The 15,552-nt window shown below is 37.9% G+C and overlaps 2 protein-coding genes across 6 annotated transcripts in view; one reads left to right on the plus strand and one right to left on the minus strand.

Moving 5' to 3' along the window:
• Positions 1-524: 524 nt before the first annotated feature.
• RNFT1 (ring finger protein, transmembrane 1) lies at positions 525-1,827 on the plus strand. The gene is given in 4 exon segments (XM_006172372.3): positions 525-630; positions 632-1,168; positions 1,170-1,691; positions 1,693-1,827. Coding segments are annotated over 4 exon segments (1,191 nt in total). The 5' UTR covers positions 525-582; the 3' UTR covers positions 1,777-1,827.
• Positions 1,828-1,886: 59 nt separating this feature from the next.
• The window catches only part of RPS6KB1 (ribosomal protein S6 kinase B1), a 67,511-nt gene continuing 53,845 nt past the window's right edge, over positions 1,887-15,552 (minus strand). For 3 of the 5 annotated variants that reach the window (XM_027774229.1, XM_006154601.3, XM_027774230.1), the window contains 3 exons: positions 13,776-13,883; positions 9,701-9,813; positions 6,088-8,749 (listed from right to left, as the gene is read on the minus strand). In XM_027774229.1, coding sequence (XP_027630030.1) covers positions 8,512-8,749; positions 9,701-9,813; positions 13,776-13,883 — 459 coding nt within the window. In that variant the 3' untranslated portion in view covers positions 6,088-8,511. Of the gene's footprint in view, positions 3,909-6,087; positions 8,768-9,700; positions 9,814-13,775; positions 13,884-15,552 lie in introns of those variants that run through there. The other 2 variants (XM_006154603.3, XM_014590188.2) reach the window with 2 other exon arrangements.

Genomic DNA, 15,552 nt, shown 5'->3' on the forward strand with positions numbered 1-15,552 from the left:
AAAGTGTTAAGGGAAAAGAAATTTCAACCAAGAATACTGTACCTGGCAAGATTATCCTTCATATGGGAAGAAAAGACAAGAACATTCTCAGATAAACAAAACTTGAAAGAATTTACCAGCACCAGACCAGATCTCCAAGAAGTTCTCAAGGGAGTGCTATGTCAGGAAAATTAAATGCAGACACACAGAAATAAGAGTTCAAACACTAAGAAAATGGCCAACTTAATTGTAGGGACAAGTTTGGAGCTGAATATTATATCCCAGAATTCAATCGGGAAGATCGAACCACAACTGAAGATAGATTAATAAGTACATGAGACTGAACTGGTGAAATAGCATTCTGTGACTTGACTAAAATATTGCTATTTTTCTTCTAGGCTTTGTTGTCTGGTTTTAAGAGTTGTTGTCCTGGGAGTTGCTGGTCTCCGGCGTTTCAGGGCGATGGCTCTGGCTGACCTGCTCGAGGTGGCGAGTGCCGCTGTTCCTGCTGTTGCTCCCGTGATCTCAGGCCACTCCTAGTCATGAGAGGAGACAGAGCCCTGAAACAAACAGATCGGCATCAGAGAACAAGTACTCGGGGGCATGCAAGCCCACTGTAGCCAACTGCACAGTCCTGCAGGCATTGAGGATGCATGCCTCAGCCTCCCAGTGTGTCCACACAAGATTGACAGGAGAAGGTTCATGTCTTCATGCTGGAGATGTTCATATTCAGATAAACTCCATACCTAAAGAATGTGCTGAAAATCCAAGCTCCCGAAACATAAGGTCAGGTGTCCACAGCTGTACCCATGGATGTGTACATAGTCACTTTTGGAGTCACTCCCACATTGAAGCAAGGCAGCCTCACGACACTGCCTCTGAATCTGGAGAACATGGTAGCAGCTCCTTGCTCCTTCTCAGAATTCCGCTACCCAAGTGGTTACAAAAAAGTCTTCCGTATATTTTGATTCTGGGTGTCAAACTTGTTATGCAGCATATAACAGGAATTTCTCTTGGAACTGGGCTGCTAACAACTTTTATGTATGCAAACAAAAGCATTGTAAATCAGGTTTTTCTAAGAGAAAGGTCCTCAAAGATTCAGTGTGCTTGGTTACTGGTATTCTTAGCAGGATCTTCTGTTCTTTTAAATTGCACCTTTCATTCTCAGTCCCTTTATGACAGCTTAATTTTTTTTAAATCCTACTTTGGACCATTTGAGCTTCTGGGAAGTACTGTGGATTGTTGGAATTACAGACTTTATTCTGAAATTCTTCTTCATGGGCTTAAAATGTCTTATTTTATTGGTGCCTTCTTTCATCATGCCTTTTAAATCCAAGGGTTACTGGTATATGCTTTTAGAATAATCATGTCAGTATTACCGAACTTTCGTCCCAGTACCAGTTTGGTTCCGTTATCTGATAAGCTATGGGGAGTTTGGTAACGTAACTAAATGGAGTCTTGGGATATTGCTGGCTTTACTATACCTCATACTAAAACTTTTGGATTTTTTTTGACATCTGAGATGTTTCAGACAGGTTTTGCAAATATTTTTCATGTGACCAAGTTACGGAGTGGCTGCCAGCAAGAGGCAGTGTTCAGATGTGGATGATAGTTGTTTAATATGTCAAGCTGAATTTCAGAAGCCAATTCTTATTTGTCAGCATATATTTTGTGAAGAGTGCATCACCTTATGGTCTAATAGAGAAAAAAATGTGTCCACTGTGCAGAACTGTGATTTCAGACCATATACACAAATGGAAAGATGGCGCTACTTCATCACACCTTCAAATATATTAAGTTGTATAAACTGTCAAGGCCACAAAACACTCATTTAATTCGGTTACAGTGACCATTGGGATAGATTCTTAGGGGTTGAAGAAAAATGTTTTCGAATGGTTTTATAATACCCAATTTATCAAAAATCTAAATGAAAGAACCCTGTGTTTTAAAATGTTAACAACCTAATACATATGGAACATTTATTCTTTCCTAATTATTTGACAGGTAATTGCAGTGTTAAATTATAAATGTGTTTTCTTGTTAATGTTACCAAAACAGCAATTGCAAACTACAACTAGTGGTTTTAAAGGAACTCAGGTATTGACATTGTTTTCAGAATAAAGAATATTTTTCATAATATTTTAAGATTCCTATCATCTGAAAGTAGAATTCTTAGCATTGACTTTTATAATTCCCATTCTAAAATTTCTTAAAGTTTTCGTAAGATTTGTATTTTTAAATGAAAATTCTAAATGCTCTATTTTATGTGTAATAATCAGATTTTCAAGGTGAGATTAATTTACTGAGAATGTTATATATTTTAATATTGTACTCTCTAGTATGGTTAGTAATCAATGAGAATAAATGATTTATTTGTGGACCTCATAACATACTTCCTACCATAAGCCATAATGTTCATGATCTTGCTTTCTGTATAGTGTCATGGAGTATCTTGAAGTTAATAACTATTAAAATAATTCACATGGACTTGAAACAGCTGGCTTCCTTTATTTGAATTGTGTAACAAGAACTCCTGAAATCTTAGGAAAGAATTGCCCTTATAACTAGTTTTGGAATCTTAGACTTTAAAAATCCATTAATTAGATTAAATCTTGTACCCAGAACTTGGGATAATGTGGTTTGTTTACCTCAAGGTTTTTGTGCAGGGTGTAAAAAATAGAATAAAGCACTTTCTCTTTTCCTTGATACCAGCAAGGTAGAATCTGAAATCTAACAGAAGTCTGAAGGGCTGCTATTGGTTGTACCTAGGTTTAGAGTACAAGGCTGCTGCTCACTTCTCTATTACAATCTATCCATTAGTACACAAAGAAAAGCTAGTGGGAAGGAAAGCTTAAAAGGCAGAGTTAAAAAACAGTGCCAGCCCTATAGTCTCGTGGTTAGGGGAGCCAAATTGCACATGGATGACTGCAGTTCAAGTCCTGGTCCCAGCAATTTGAACAACAGATGTGGCATGTGTGTATATGTGCCCCAGATCTAAACAGGATGGAGAAATGGATAAGGGATTGTTGCCTGACAATGCCCCACTGGAAGGGTCTTTCTCCCTCTCCCTTCCCCTTCCTGTATCTGGTAAGTACACAGCCCCCTGGCAATTAAACCAAACAATAACAACAAAAAGAAAACACATTCACACTATTGATAAGACAAAGGCTAAACCAGCACATGGATTAAGGAAAGCAACCAACTAGCTCTAGGTGAAGTCACTTAGCAAGCAAGTCTGTATGGCCACCCAAAATGACAAGAGCATTAGGAAGCCTTAACTTGTTTCTCCAAGTAGACACTGCTAGGTTATAAATACAACTATTCTTCATTCATTTACAAAATACTTAACTCTTATCTATTTTGAAAAACACTGCAATTATTATTTAAACAAGCTTACTTGATCTAACCTCTCCTTCCTGGCTCTGTGAAGCTAAGAGTTTTGTTATTTGGGTTGGGGGGGATGGGTGAGAAAGACAATTTGGAGCCTAGCTGCAGGTGATGCACAGGTAATGCCACCAAATAATAATACCTGTAATACCTGTGCAAGGAGAAGCTGCAGGAAAGGCTTAAGTCTGGTTCTGAGTCAACCTGAAAACACTGGGTATGGTTTCATGTACCTACAATCCTCCTTAACTGGGAGGCTGAAGCAGCTGTATGAGATACAGCAAAACCCTGTTAAAAGACCTCTCTCTGCCTCTATCCTTCCCCCCTCCCTTTTTTCCTAATAAAGAGTGGTGGGGGGAAGCAAAGCATTTTGGGATTAGAATTTGGCTGTGAAACCTAGCCAAAATGATTTCTCATTCAAACACAGGAACAGCATTTTACTACTTAAGTGACTTTGACTCTATTGCAATACTTATTTGCTATGTCTATTTGGCAAATATAAACTAGTAACTTACCTGAAGCTCTACAGACAGCTTCGTTTATTCCTATGATTAAATAACAAAGGTCCAAGGCGGATTAGTAGTGGGGAATTTTTTTGGAGTGCAGTTTATAAATTGAAAAGGGGGTAAATGTAACAGAATTATGCCATCCACTAATTCTGATATACATTAAGTATTTCTCTACTTATATTTATTATGAAAAAAGAACAGAGAATAAAAAAATCCATTTACTCTGAATTTAGATCATGCTAAGATTGTTTTATCTGCATTAAGAGATACCACTCTGCTTTATAAAAAGGGCCAGCAGGTAGTGTAGTGATTAAGGTGTTGGACTTATACTTGGCCATGTACCTCGCGGGAGGAGAGGGTGATTTCTCACTTTCTGTCTGTCTGTCTCCCTCAGGTGAGTACACACACCCTATAGCAAAAATCTCTCATAAAAAAGGGTAAAGTCACTTTCACGACTTCCATAGAGAAATGACCTAGGCAAGTTACCTCATAGATAAGAAACAGTTTAAGCCCATCTTACACTAAATATATTGCAACATTAATTAAAACAGATGTATGCACTACCATTATTTTGTGCATACACATCACATTATCAAATGTGACAAATGTGACTGAACAAACTTGACTTAGCATAAGAAAGCCTTCCTAGTGTTATGTGAAGCTAGCTTTCACATAACTTGTCACATGAAGTTTTTTTCATAAAGCAAACAATTCAAGCCTGTTATTTAACATAACTTGAAAATCAAAAATATGTTAACATCTAATATGGAAAATTCAACACTAACAATTGTTTATATATATAGTTTCAGTTTCTCAGCAGAAACAGTTTTGCAACTGTTATTCCTTACATAAGTAGTTAAATATGAGAACTTGAACACATCTAGCATGTAAATGAGAAAAGATTATTTAAACCATTTGTATACTTAATATATATACTAAGTTATTTCTTCCTGTTTTAAAATAATAAAAAAAATCACTTCTATTTTATGTTCATTCAAATTTGCATTTAATTTCTATTTACATTCATTCAATCCGAAATCAAATATCTTAATACAATAAACTAAATACAAGATGAAAAAAGCAGAAAAGGTGTTACCCTCATAGCACTCCTAATAAGGCAGCTGAAGAGTTTATTTACTGTGACAGATGCAAAGCCAACTTGGGATAGGAGAAATATAATAGAGAAAACACAAACATAGATGAACCCATCTTTCAGATGTTACTCCAGATAATCCACAAGATAATACTTGTGCTGTAGTTTTAAGAATCACACAAAAAGCATACTGCATTAATCAGAAACAACCACAGGTCATGTGTGACAAATACTTTTATCATAGTTTTATCCAGCTTGGTAGTGTCTCCTCCTCTGGAAAAAGGAAGCTGTTTGGACACTGATGTTTTTATTAAGAAACTAACCATTTTAAAAGCCTCAAAATCTATTCTTCATAAATTCAACATTTCTCAAGGGAATAGTCTTAGATCTAGCCCTTGTAAGCTAGGGAACCATATTACTAACTGAATATTCAAAATATTAGCTTAAATATAAAGTCCAAGGCTCAGAATATAAGATGTTATCTTGGTTATAATCATTTACCTAAAGTAAAGAATGTTGAATTTATGGAAAAAAAAACTTTCCCTAACCCCAAATTATCTCCTATCTGAAAAAATAGTATGGAAAAATCCTTCTTGAAGGATTAAAATTAGTTAAGACCAAAAAGGGGAAAAAGAAATAACACGATTTTCCTAAAAAATCTGGTTCGAGTTCAGTAATTAATATTTTACATTGTTAATCACAGCTGGTTTATAAATCCCAGTTTGGTTTTCTGTAATGCTACAAACCTTATAAAATCAAATTAGTAAACTTCAGTTCAGTGATTATATTTTAATTAAAAAACAGCATGTATAAAATAAAAAAATATTCTATAATAACTGATTTTAAAGAAAATAATCAAGTGATGAAAGAAAAGCACTTAATCTCTTTTATACACTTACCTGGTATACTCATAAAGAACCCTCTTAGAAACTCAATACTAGTAATATTGACATCATATATTTTAAACTATGCTTGGATTTTTACAAATAAATATAGGGTAAGCCATATTGCATAGGTGTGTGCTTTCTGTCTGTGACACTAATGTGACACTTGACATGTTTTCACAGTCATAGTAGGGATATCCGCTTATGAAACACAATTTCTCAATAAACTTGCCACAGCATGGGAAATTCACTTGATAAATGTGAAGTTAGAAAAACTATGTGTTTATGTAGATGGTAGGCATATAGTTAATGCATTTTATGCAGAAAAGTCGCAGTGTTTGCCACTATTGCTGGCAGTTACTATTTATGAAAAGTTTATCTATGGGGTGGTCATAGCCAGCCAGTCACAGTGCACATGTTACTAGCAAATAGGATGAAGAAGGAATATTCTGGTGTATAAGTTTCACTGGAATTTGGTCAGGCAATCAACACTACAGTTAGTAAACACATTTTGAAAACAAGTATCAGAGTAGCACAAGCCATTTACAGTCTGAAATAATGCCTATACGTATCACCATACCTTTTTGGGTTGTTTTTTTCAGACATTACAAATTGTCAGAGAACAAAGATCTGCACTTGGAATACAATTTCTGCTCTTGATCATTATTGTAGCTTCTAACTTACCAGCTACCAGTATAAAGTTCTCAGTAGGCTGCTGCAGTGAGAGAGGAGGGAGTCTAGAGGGAGTGATTTAAAAAAAAAAAAAAAAAAAAAAAAAAAAAGCCTTCTGTTCAAAGATGAACTTTGATTGATTTTCATTTATTGCCACAATTGAGAAGATGTATTTCTGATCAGTTTTCATGATTCTGTTTTCGCTTAATGTCATAGGATTTCATCCCATCTCACTTGAAATTGCAGTTTAAATAAGCAAAGCCTTGCTCTTTTCTGACAGAATTCAACATGCACAAAGAATCTTATGGCTTGGATCCTATGGCTCAAAAAGGTTTGGAGAACATAGCAAGCAGCATCTATTTAAAAAAATCCTAGGGTTGCAAAATATTACAAAATGACTTTGCATACTCAGACCGAAGACATTGTAAAAGACAACAAAAAGAGGTGATAAGACAACTGCAACTGCATGATCATCTATTGATATTATACCAGTACGCACTGAAATATACTTCTATAAAGCTCTGCAGATATTAAACCCTTTCACCAGCTAAAGTCATGGAAATGCTCTCTTTAAGGCAGGAAGTATTTAAGAAAGGTAAAGTTACCTTTATTTTATTCTTTGTACCTGTAAATCACTTATGTAGATTTCGTTACAATTTCAAAAACAGTGTCCTGTTAACATGTTTCCTAAATTAAGCCACTAAGTTTTCTTATACACTGTGGAAGACATTCATCAAAAGGCCATCAAGTATTTTTACAATCAAAAAATGTAGCCCCAGTATAGGAGAAAAAAATTAGACCTTTTTTCCTTTTTAAAACTGTTGAGGACAAAAATGTAAGGAAAGTAGACAGCAAAAACAGTAAAAAGAAGTAAAACTAAAAACTTTACCAATTTCCTGTAAAGAGATCAGACAGAGAGTGGAGCATGGCAACACCCTCTTCCCCTGGATATCCCTATTTCCCTCACTTTGCTGCTCTCAGGATGCATTTTATCCTGACTCTTCCATCCTTTTTCAGCCTTGGGCTGAACACATTTTGGCGTCTTGAATCAAATACTGGTATAGCAACAGGTGGCAATTTTTTTTTTTTTTCCAGTGCAATGCAGGCCCAGGACAAGGATGAAATGTAGGACATACAACTTATGCCCATTCCAAGGCTTCCAGTTAAGCTTTAGCACATAGCAGTACTGCAAGTAGAAATGAATAAATAGATTCATTTTTCCTAGTATTACAGACAGGTATTGCAGCTGGGTTACTGAAAATAAACCCCAGGTCCACCCCAATCCCTCAAACGAGCCACAGCTGTGGTTAACAATGATTCATTTGCATTTTATTATTTCACCAAGAGAAGAAACAGAAGTTGTCTGGCTTTCTTCATACCAACCAATAATTTTGCATTTTAAAGTCTGGGATGTTTTCCATAATGAGCTGAATCAAAAATCTATTTGAAAAATATATATTTATATAAAAAAAAGATTCAGGTTGTTTGCACGTAAAACATCAATTGATAAGTTTCTTTTGTCTTTGATTCCATGTTGCTGGAAAAAGTTTGACCAAGCTTGCATGCTAATTTGTCCTTAGTTGCAAGTATTATAGGCAATTTTGTACTTTGCCTAATGAAAGGATAATCCTTCTTTGACACAATCCAAACTCAACAGTGATTCAGAAGCAACATCCTACCCTTAATACTGTCAGTTTCGAGCCATCAACATGAAATCCTTGATAAGGTTGAGAAGATGTCGCTAGGAATCAATTAAGTGATGTGCCTAAGAGTTTCACAACACTATTTTGCTTAAGTTTTTTTGTTTTTGCACCATTGATTAATTTTTTTAAAAATCCATGTTGGTTTTCCTCATCCAAAGTGTTCTAAGTAATGACACTGACTCTTTTGAGACTGTCATTTTGAGTCTTCTTGTGTCACCTTGCAGGATGCTCACACATCCCCTTACCCCCTTTTTTTTTGCCTTAAGTTCATTAAAAGCATTGCTCTGTCATAGATTCATTCGCAGGTGCTCTGGCCGTTTGGAGATCATGGGAAAAGCTTGTTTTTTGTATGGCCCGGAGTTCGGCTGTCGAATTGGAAGTGGCGCTGACGCTTCCCCACTTGTCGTCACATCCATCTGCTCTATTCCACTTGTTTCCATTGGGTATTCTACAGGTGTCTGAGGATTTGCCGTGCTGGCTGAAGCACCTCTTCCCCAGAAATCCCCAGGAGAAAATTTGACTGGGCTTTAAGACAAGGAAGAGCTATCATTCATTTGTCTCAAGGATCATCTCAAAAACATATACTTCCCTTACAATGAAAGAAAGTGGAGTTACAGGACATTTATTTTCATTTAATTTTATTTTCATGTTGATTACCACAAAGGCAAAAGTTGAGACATCTTTCCCCCTAGACTAATTGTTAGAATTTTCTAACTGATCTCTTTATTTTTACACTTGACCCTTAAAACTCTCAATGATAGTAAAAAGAAAACAAAAAACTTTTCTGTTACCCCATTTAAAACAGCTTTCTATCATGTGTTCAAATACTTTCCCAAATCACTGCCATTTTTCTCACCACACACTAGGAACACTTACCTCCCTCGCATTTCCACGAAGTCCAAGTTTTCCTCCTCTCTCAGGGGTTTTGCACTTGCCGTTTGTTCTGCCTGTAATACTCCTGAACCTCCTATTTTTTGTATGGCTGGTAATTTCTCTTCATTCCTAGATGTTACTTCATCAGGGAGGTCTTTCTCTGAGACCCTGAATAAAAGCCCCCTTGTTTTTCTCTACTCTTTACTACCACGTGCTGTATTTCTTTTTTTCTTTATATACCATTTGGCACTACTTGTCATTACATATTTTTTGTGTATACTTCCTTATTTTGACTCTGTCCCACTAAGTCATACGCAGTACCAACATAGGGACAATTCCTGTGTTATATATATTAGATGTACATATTCATGTAACGTGCAGCTCAGCCTCTGGTGCACAATGAATGTTGAGTGACTTGATAAAGAGGACATTTGCCAGTACAGAAGCTTACTTTCAGGAGGGAAGGTTACCAACTAGTCCTTTGCAATTTAAGAAGATGTAAATGCTGTGTTTATGTCAACCAAAGAGAATATGACTGTCTTTGGTGCTCTTCTGGGTTAAATAAGTAAATAAATACAGTGAGAGTAACAGAATCTGAATTACCTGACAGGTGTTCGTGGACTGCCAATAAATCTTCGAGGTGATCGGATTTTTGGTTCAAAGGAAAACTTTTCTTTCACGCTTTCAAGTACAGATGGAGCCACATAAGTAAAACCCTAAAAGACAATAAAAGTGTACTGATTTTCAAACCACTGGGTCTGGGGACTCAAACTGTGCAGTCGGCCATGTGGGATCCGGCCCTCTTAACCACCTGCTGACCTATAGGGAAAACTTTATGAAATTAATTGAAACTCTGCAATATCCAATTGAAGAAAAGTTCTCTGTGTTAAATCAAAGGTATGGACTTCACATCAGTAATACACAAGAGGAAAAAGAGCAAGCAATTGGATTTGCTAGCCATTGGTGGTGGTTAGGGCACTTGGATTCCATATGGCTGACTGCACAGTTGGAGTCTCAGATCCAGCAGTCTGGAAAAACACACTGGGCATGTATGCAGTGTGCCCAAGGTCCTAAGAGAAGAATGGAGAAGAAAGGATTGCAGCACAGCCATCCCCCATAGGGGGTACATTTTCTTTTTTTCTTTTAGGTTTTGTGTGTGCATTTGTCAGAGAAGAGAGAAGGAAAGTGAGAAATCATCCCCCAACAGGGAGAATGGCCATGCCACAATGTTTTCTCCTCCATTCTCTTCTTGAGATTTGGGGCATGTGTACACATGTGCCCCAGCACGATTTTCAAGCCACTGGGTCTGGGACTTGACCCACGATAGGCCATGTGGAAATCTACCTGCCTTACTCACCACTCCACCTGCTGGCCCTGCAGGATGCTTTTTCATTTTCCCTCCCCCTCTCTAGTGAACACAGTGGCCCTATAGCAAAAAAAAAAAAAAAAAAAGGAAAACAATGCCAAAGTTAAAATGGTTCACACCCACTTCCCTACCCAAACATGAGAGATACAGCAACTTTGCATCACATATACACATAAGACTTAAGTTTAACAATATATACCCGTGTATCTTTCATCTCTTATGAAATTAAAAATATTAGAAGACTATGCTTTGCATATATACACTCTTACCTATTACTGCATAATCATACATTTACGGTATTATTACTTTTTTTTTTTTTTGAGAGGTTTTTGCTATAGGGCACGTGTGTTCCCCAGAAAGACAGAGAGAGACAGAGAGACAGAAAGCGAGAAATCACCCCCCAGGGGAGATGGTAATGCTGCAATCCCTTCTCTTCCATTCTCCCCTTGGGATCTTGGGCACACACACACGCCCAGTGTGAGTATAAGCCACTGAGTCCAGGACTCAAACCGCAGTCGACTACATGGGTGTCCCACGATGTAGCCATTACGCCATCTGCAGGTCCTAATATTATTATTTAATGTTTTTTTTTTCCTCAAAACCATACTGTACAATAGTGACTTAAGAGTAATTTTTTTAAACAAACATGTATTTATTTATCTATTTGTTGTGAGTTTCAAGCCACCGGATCCAGGACTCAAACTGTGATCAACCATGCCACCTGCTGGCCCCAGGAGTAATTTTGAGTAGACACAATTTCTGCATTCCACACTAACTTTCTTTAAAAATACATTTATTTATTTATTTTAATTTACATTTTATCACATGTCTTTACAGTATACATTTCTTTTTTCCAACACAAATACCATGCATGTCAGTCAGGACAAGGATATTACTATATACATTATCATCAGCAAAAAGCTTCTCAATATTGGTCAATTAAACATACTTTTACTTGTTTTTTCCTTCCCTTTTCCCCTTCCTCCCTTCCATACTAAACTTTTTTATTTACATTTTATTGATTTACAAAAAGTCTTTTTTTTTAAAGAATTAGTTTTTAAATTTTATTTATTCATTCTTTTTTTTTTTTTAAATTTGACCAGAGAGACACAGAAAGAGAGAAAGAGAGAGAGGGAAAATGAGAAAGCAAGCCACCAGGTTCAGGACTCAAACCATGATTGGCCATGTGGGAGCGTCCAGCACCTTAACCACCACATCACTCGCTGGTCCCCACAAAAGATCTTAAAGTATGGGCAAAGCTAGAATATAGTGACAAGTACACTAAGTTTCTTCTAAAACAATTTTTTCTACTTGTGTCATACTATGAGCAGTGTGGAGAAAAAAAAAAAATCTTTCTAGCACATTACTTTCTCCAAGAAGGTAGTGTATTTCCCTCAGAGGTAGTGCAAAAAGGAAGGATAAAGAATACAGAGAATGAGACCAGCAGATGTCATAATGGTTAGGTTGCTGGACTCCCATGTAGTTGACCATGGTTCAAGTTCTGGACTTGGTGGCTTAAAACTCATGCCAGTGTATGTGTGTACATGTCCAAGATCCCAAGAAGAGAGTAGAGGAGAAGGGACTGCAGTGTGGTCATCCTCTTTTGAGGGGTAATTTCTCACTCTCTGTCGCTCCAGTGAGCACATGCACCCTATAGCAAAAATCTTTCTAAAAAAAATACACAGAATGACAACTGACAAAGGAAACAAAAGGAAACTTGTGATACATAAATACATAATAAAATAACTGTAAGCATGTATGATATTTAGACAAAATGTATGCTGAGGGTCATTTGATATATATCCATCACTTTTGCTCTTAAGTACCTAAAAACGTCCCTTTTCTGACAAGACAAGTTATAAACCTATATGGTTACTTCTTTTTTTTTTTTTTCCGGAGAGGTTTTTGCTACGGGGCACATGTGCTCGCCAGAAAGTCAATAGAGACAGAGACAGAAAGCAAGAAATCACCCCCCAGGGGGGATGGCCATGCTGCGATCCCTTCTCCTCCATTCTCCTCTCGGGATCTAGGGCACACACACACACACGCGTCCAGTATGAGTTTAAACTGCCTGGTCCGGTACTTGAACTGCGGTCGACTACATGGGAGTTCAGCAACATAGCCATTACGCTAACTGCTCGTCCCTATAGTTACTTCTATAGTGAGAATTAATTAATTTACTATCCATATGAACCAATACTTTTGTTTTGGAGAGATTTTCCTCTACAGGGCACATGCACTCACTGGAGAGACACAGAAACAATGACAGAAAGCGAGAAATTATCCTCCAGAGGCGATGGCCATGATGCAACCCCTTCTCCTCCATTCTCCTCTCGGGTGAACCAATACATTTTGATATCATACATTCAGACTTACCTGAACCCCTTGTAGTCTTAAAGAATATCAGAGCTAAGGTTTTTGGTTGAGATGATAATAAACCAAACACATCTTAAGTCAGTTCCCAACCAAAAATGAAATCATACACTCCAAAGAAGTATACATTTCCATTCTAACTGCCAAATGGAATACTGGACTATGAAAGTCAATTTTCTAGGTACCAAAAATAATCTTTTTTTTTTTTTTTTTTTGAGAGGTTTTTGCTATACAGCATATGTGCTTGCCAGAAAGACAGAGACAGAGAGACAGAAAGCAAGAAATCACTCTCCAGGGGGGAGGCCATGCCATAATCCCTTCTCCTTCATTCTCTTCTCGGAATTTGGACACGCACACACACGTACCTGGAGTGAGTTTAAGCCACCGTGTCCGGGATTCAAACTGGGGTGGACTACATGGGAGTCCAGTGACACAGCCATTACACTAACTGTTGGTCCCACTACCAACAAATTTTAAGGTATGGCCTCGTGGCCTGGTGGTTAAGGAAGTCAGCTCCTACATGACTGACTGCGTGGTTCTAATCCCAGCTCCAGTGGTTTGCAAAACACACCAAGGAGTATGCAAAACACACCAAGGAGTATGAGCATGCATGCCAAAAATCCTGAGAAGGAGAAATGGAGGAGAAGCGACTGCAATGTGACCATACCCCATTGGTAGTGCTCTATTCCTCTCCCCTTCTTTTGCTTGATTTGCTAGAGGGGTTGTGTGCACTCACTGGAGACAGAGACAGGGAAAGTGAGAAAGCACCACCCATAAGGGATGGTCACTCCATAATCTCTTCTCCTCCATGTTTCCTTTCAGGATTTTGGTTAAGTCAGGTTACCTACATGAACTACAAAGCAAGCAATCTGAATTTTCTAATTGAAGGGCCTATCATGTTTAAATTTTCCATGGCTACATGGGAATATTTTCACTTACCAGAAAGACCTGGTTGGCACTTTCACTGAGAGTTGAGTCATCTGGGCTGTCGACAGGTGTCTGACGTGTAAACTTTGAATCAAACTGACTCACATCCTCTTCAGATTGCTTTATAAAGACAAAATGATTAGAAAATGGTGACTAGTCTACATTATATATATCAATCAAATGCACTGCAAATAGAGCTCTTTTTGCAGGGGTTCACTATAAAAAAATATCAGGATAAGCTCAGCAAGTGTACACTGAACAAAAAAATGCAGTTGTAAAGTATCAGAGTCAAATTACACCTTGAAATCTTTTTTTTGTTGTTGTTTAAAGAATTATCTTATTTAACCCCATCTATTTATTCATTTGTTTATTTCAATTTGACGAGACAGGGACAGAGAGGGAGAGAGAAAGCAAGCCACCAGGGCCAGGACTTGAACCACAGTTGGCCATGTGGGAATCCAGCACCTTTAACCACCACACCACCTGCTGGCCCCCAACACCTTGAAATCTTAAATATGCATTAAAACAGATTTTAGGAACCAACAGATGGCATAATGGTTATGTCGCTGGACTCCTACATAATCAACCACAGTTCTAGTCCCAGACCCAGCTGCTTAAAACTCACATTGGACACATATGCATGCATGCCCAAGATCCCAAGAAGAGAATGGGGAAGGGAATGCGGTGTGGCTATTCCTCCAGGGAGGGTGATTTCTCACTTTCTGTCTCTCTAGTCTCTCTAGTGAGTGCTTGTGCCCTATAGCAAAAATCTCTCTTAAAAAAAAAAGATTCTAGTGTATAGTTATCATTCCTATTAGAAATTTCAGTATTAATATTCCCCTATTACTAGCCAGTGTGCCTAGTCCACTGGCTAAAATTTTTTTTTTGAGTTAATACACTCAGTTGACTGTTGCAGGTTTGTAACGAACCTGAAAAACTGCTGAGGCAGAGTTAAAACGCTAATCACAATTACAGATGCTCTTGTTAAAATTCCTTCCCACAGGGCTGGCATGTGGTGTTGTGGTTAAGGTGCTGAAATCCCATGAGGTCGACTGGAGTTCAAGTCTTGGACCCAGTGTCTTGAAAAAGTCAGTCAATGTTTCCAAAAAACATTCCTTCCCACAGATTATTTCACTCCTTTATACTTCTCAAGAAGCAAAAATAATATTCTACTCTTTAAGTATATTTTCTTTTGAAAGAGCAGTATCACCTAAGTCTTAGGGTGCATGCGCTCGCCAGAAAGACAGAGAGGGTCAGAGAGACAGAAAGCGAGAAATCACCCCCCAGGGCGGATGGCCACACCACAATCCCTTCTCCATTCTCCTCTTGGGATCTTGGGCATGCATGCACACGTGCCCAGCGTGAGTTTAAGCCACTGGGTCCGAGATTCCAACCGCAGTCGACTACATGGGAGTCCATGACATAGCCATTACACTAACTGCTGGTCCCTCACCTAAGTCTTAACCACCAGACATTTCAATTCCTTCTCCTTCCCAATATATCTATTAGGTCATCAGAAAAATCATGACATGTTTTTCCACATTTTTCTATGCAAAAATGCATCATGACTCTTCTGTTGAGGCAATAGTTAAGACCCTTGGGTCATAAATACAGGTGGCAAGGTGATTAAAGCACTGGACTTTCACATGGCTGACCACAGTTTGACCTAGTGGCTTGCTTTCTTGCTTTCCCTTTCTCTCACTCTCTGGTCAAATAAATACTACTACTGGGAACCAGCAGTTAGCGTAATGGCTATGTCGCTGGACTCCCACGTAGTCGACCATGGGTC

This window comes from Tupaia chinensis, unplaced genomic scaffold, assembly GCF_000334495.1.
Source record: "Tupaia chinensis unplaced genomic scaffold, TupChi_1.0 Scaffold000416_1, whole genome shotgun sequence".
Classification (NCBI taxonomy): domain Eukaryota; kingdom Metazoa; phylum Chordata; class Mammalia; order Scandentia; family Tupaiidae; genus Tupaia; species Tupaia belangeri.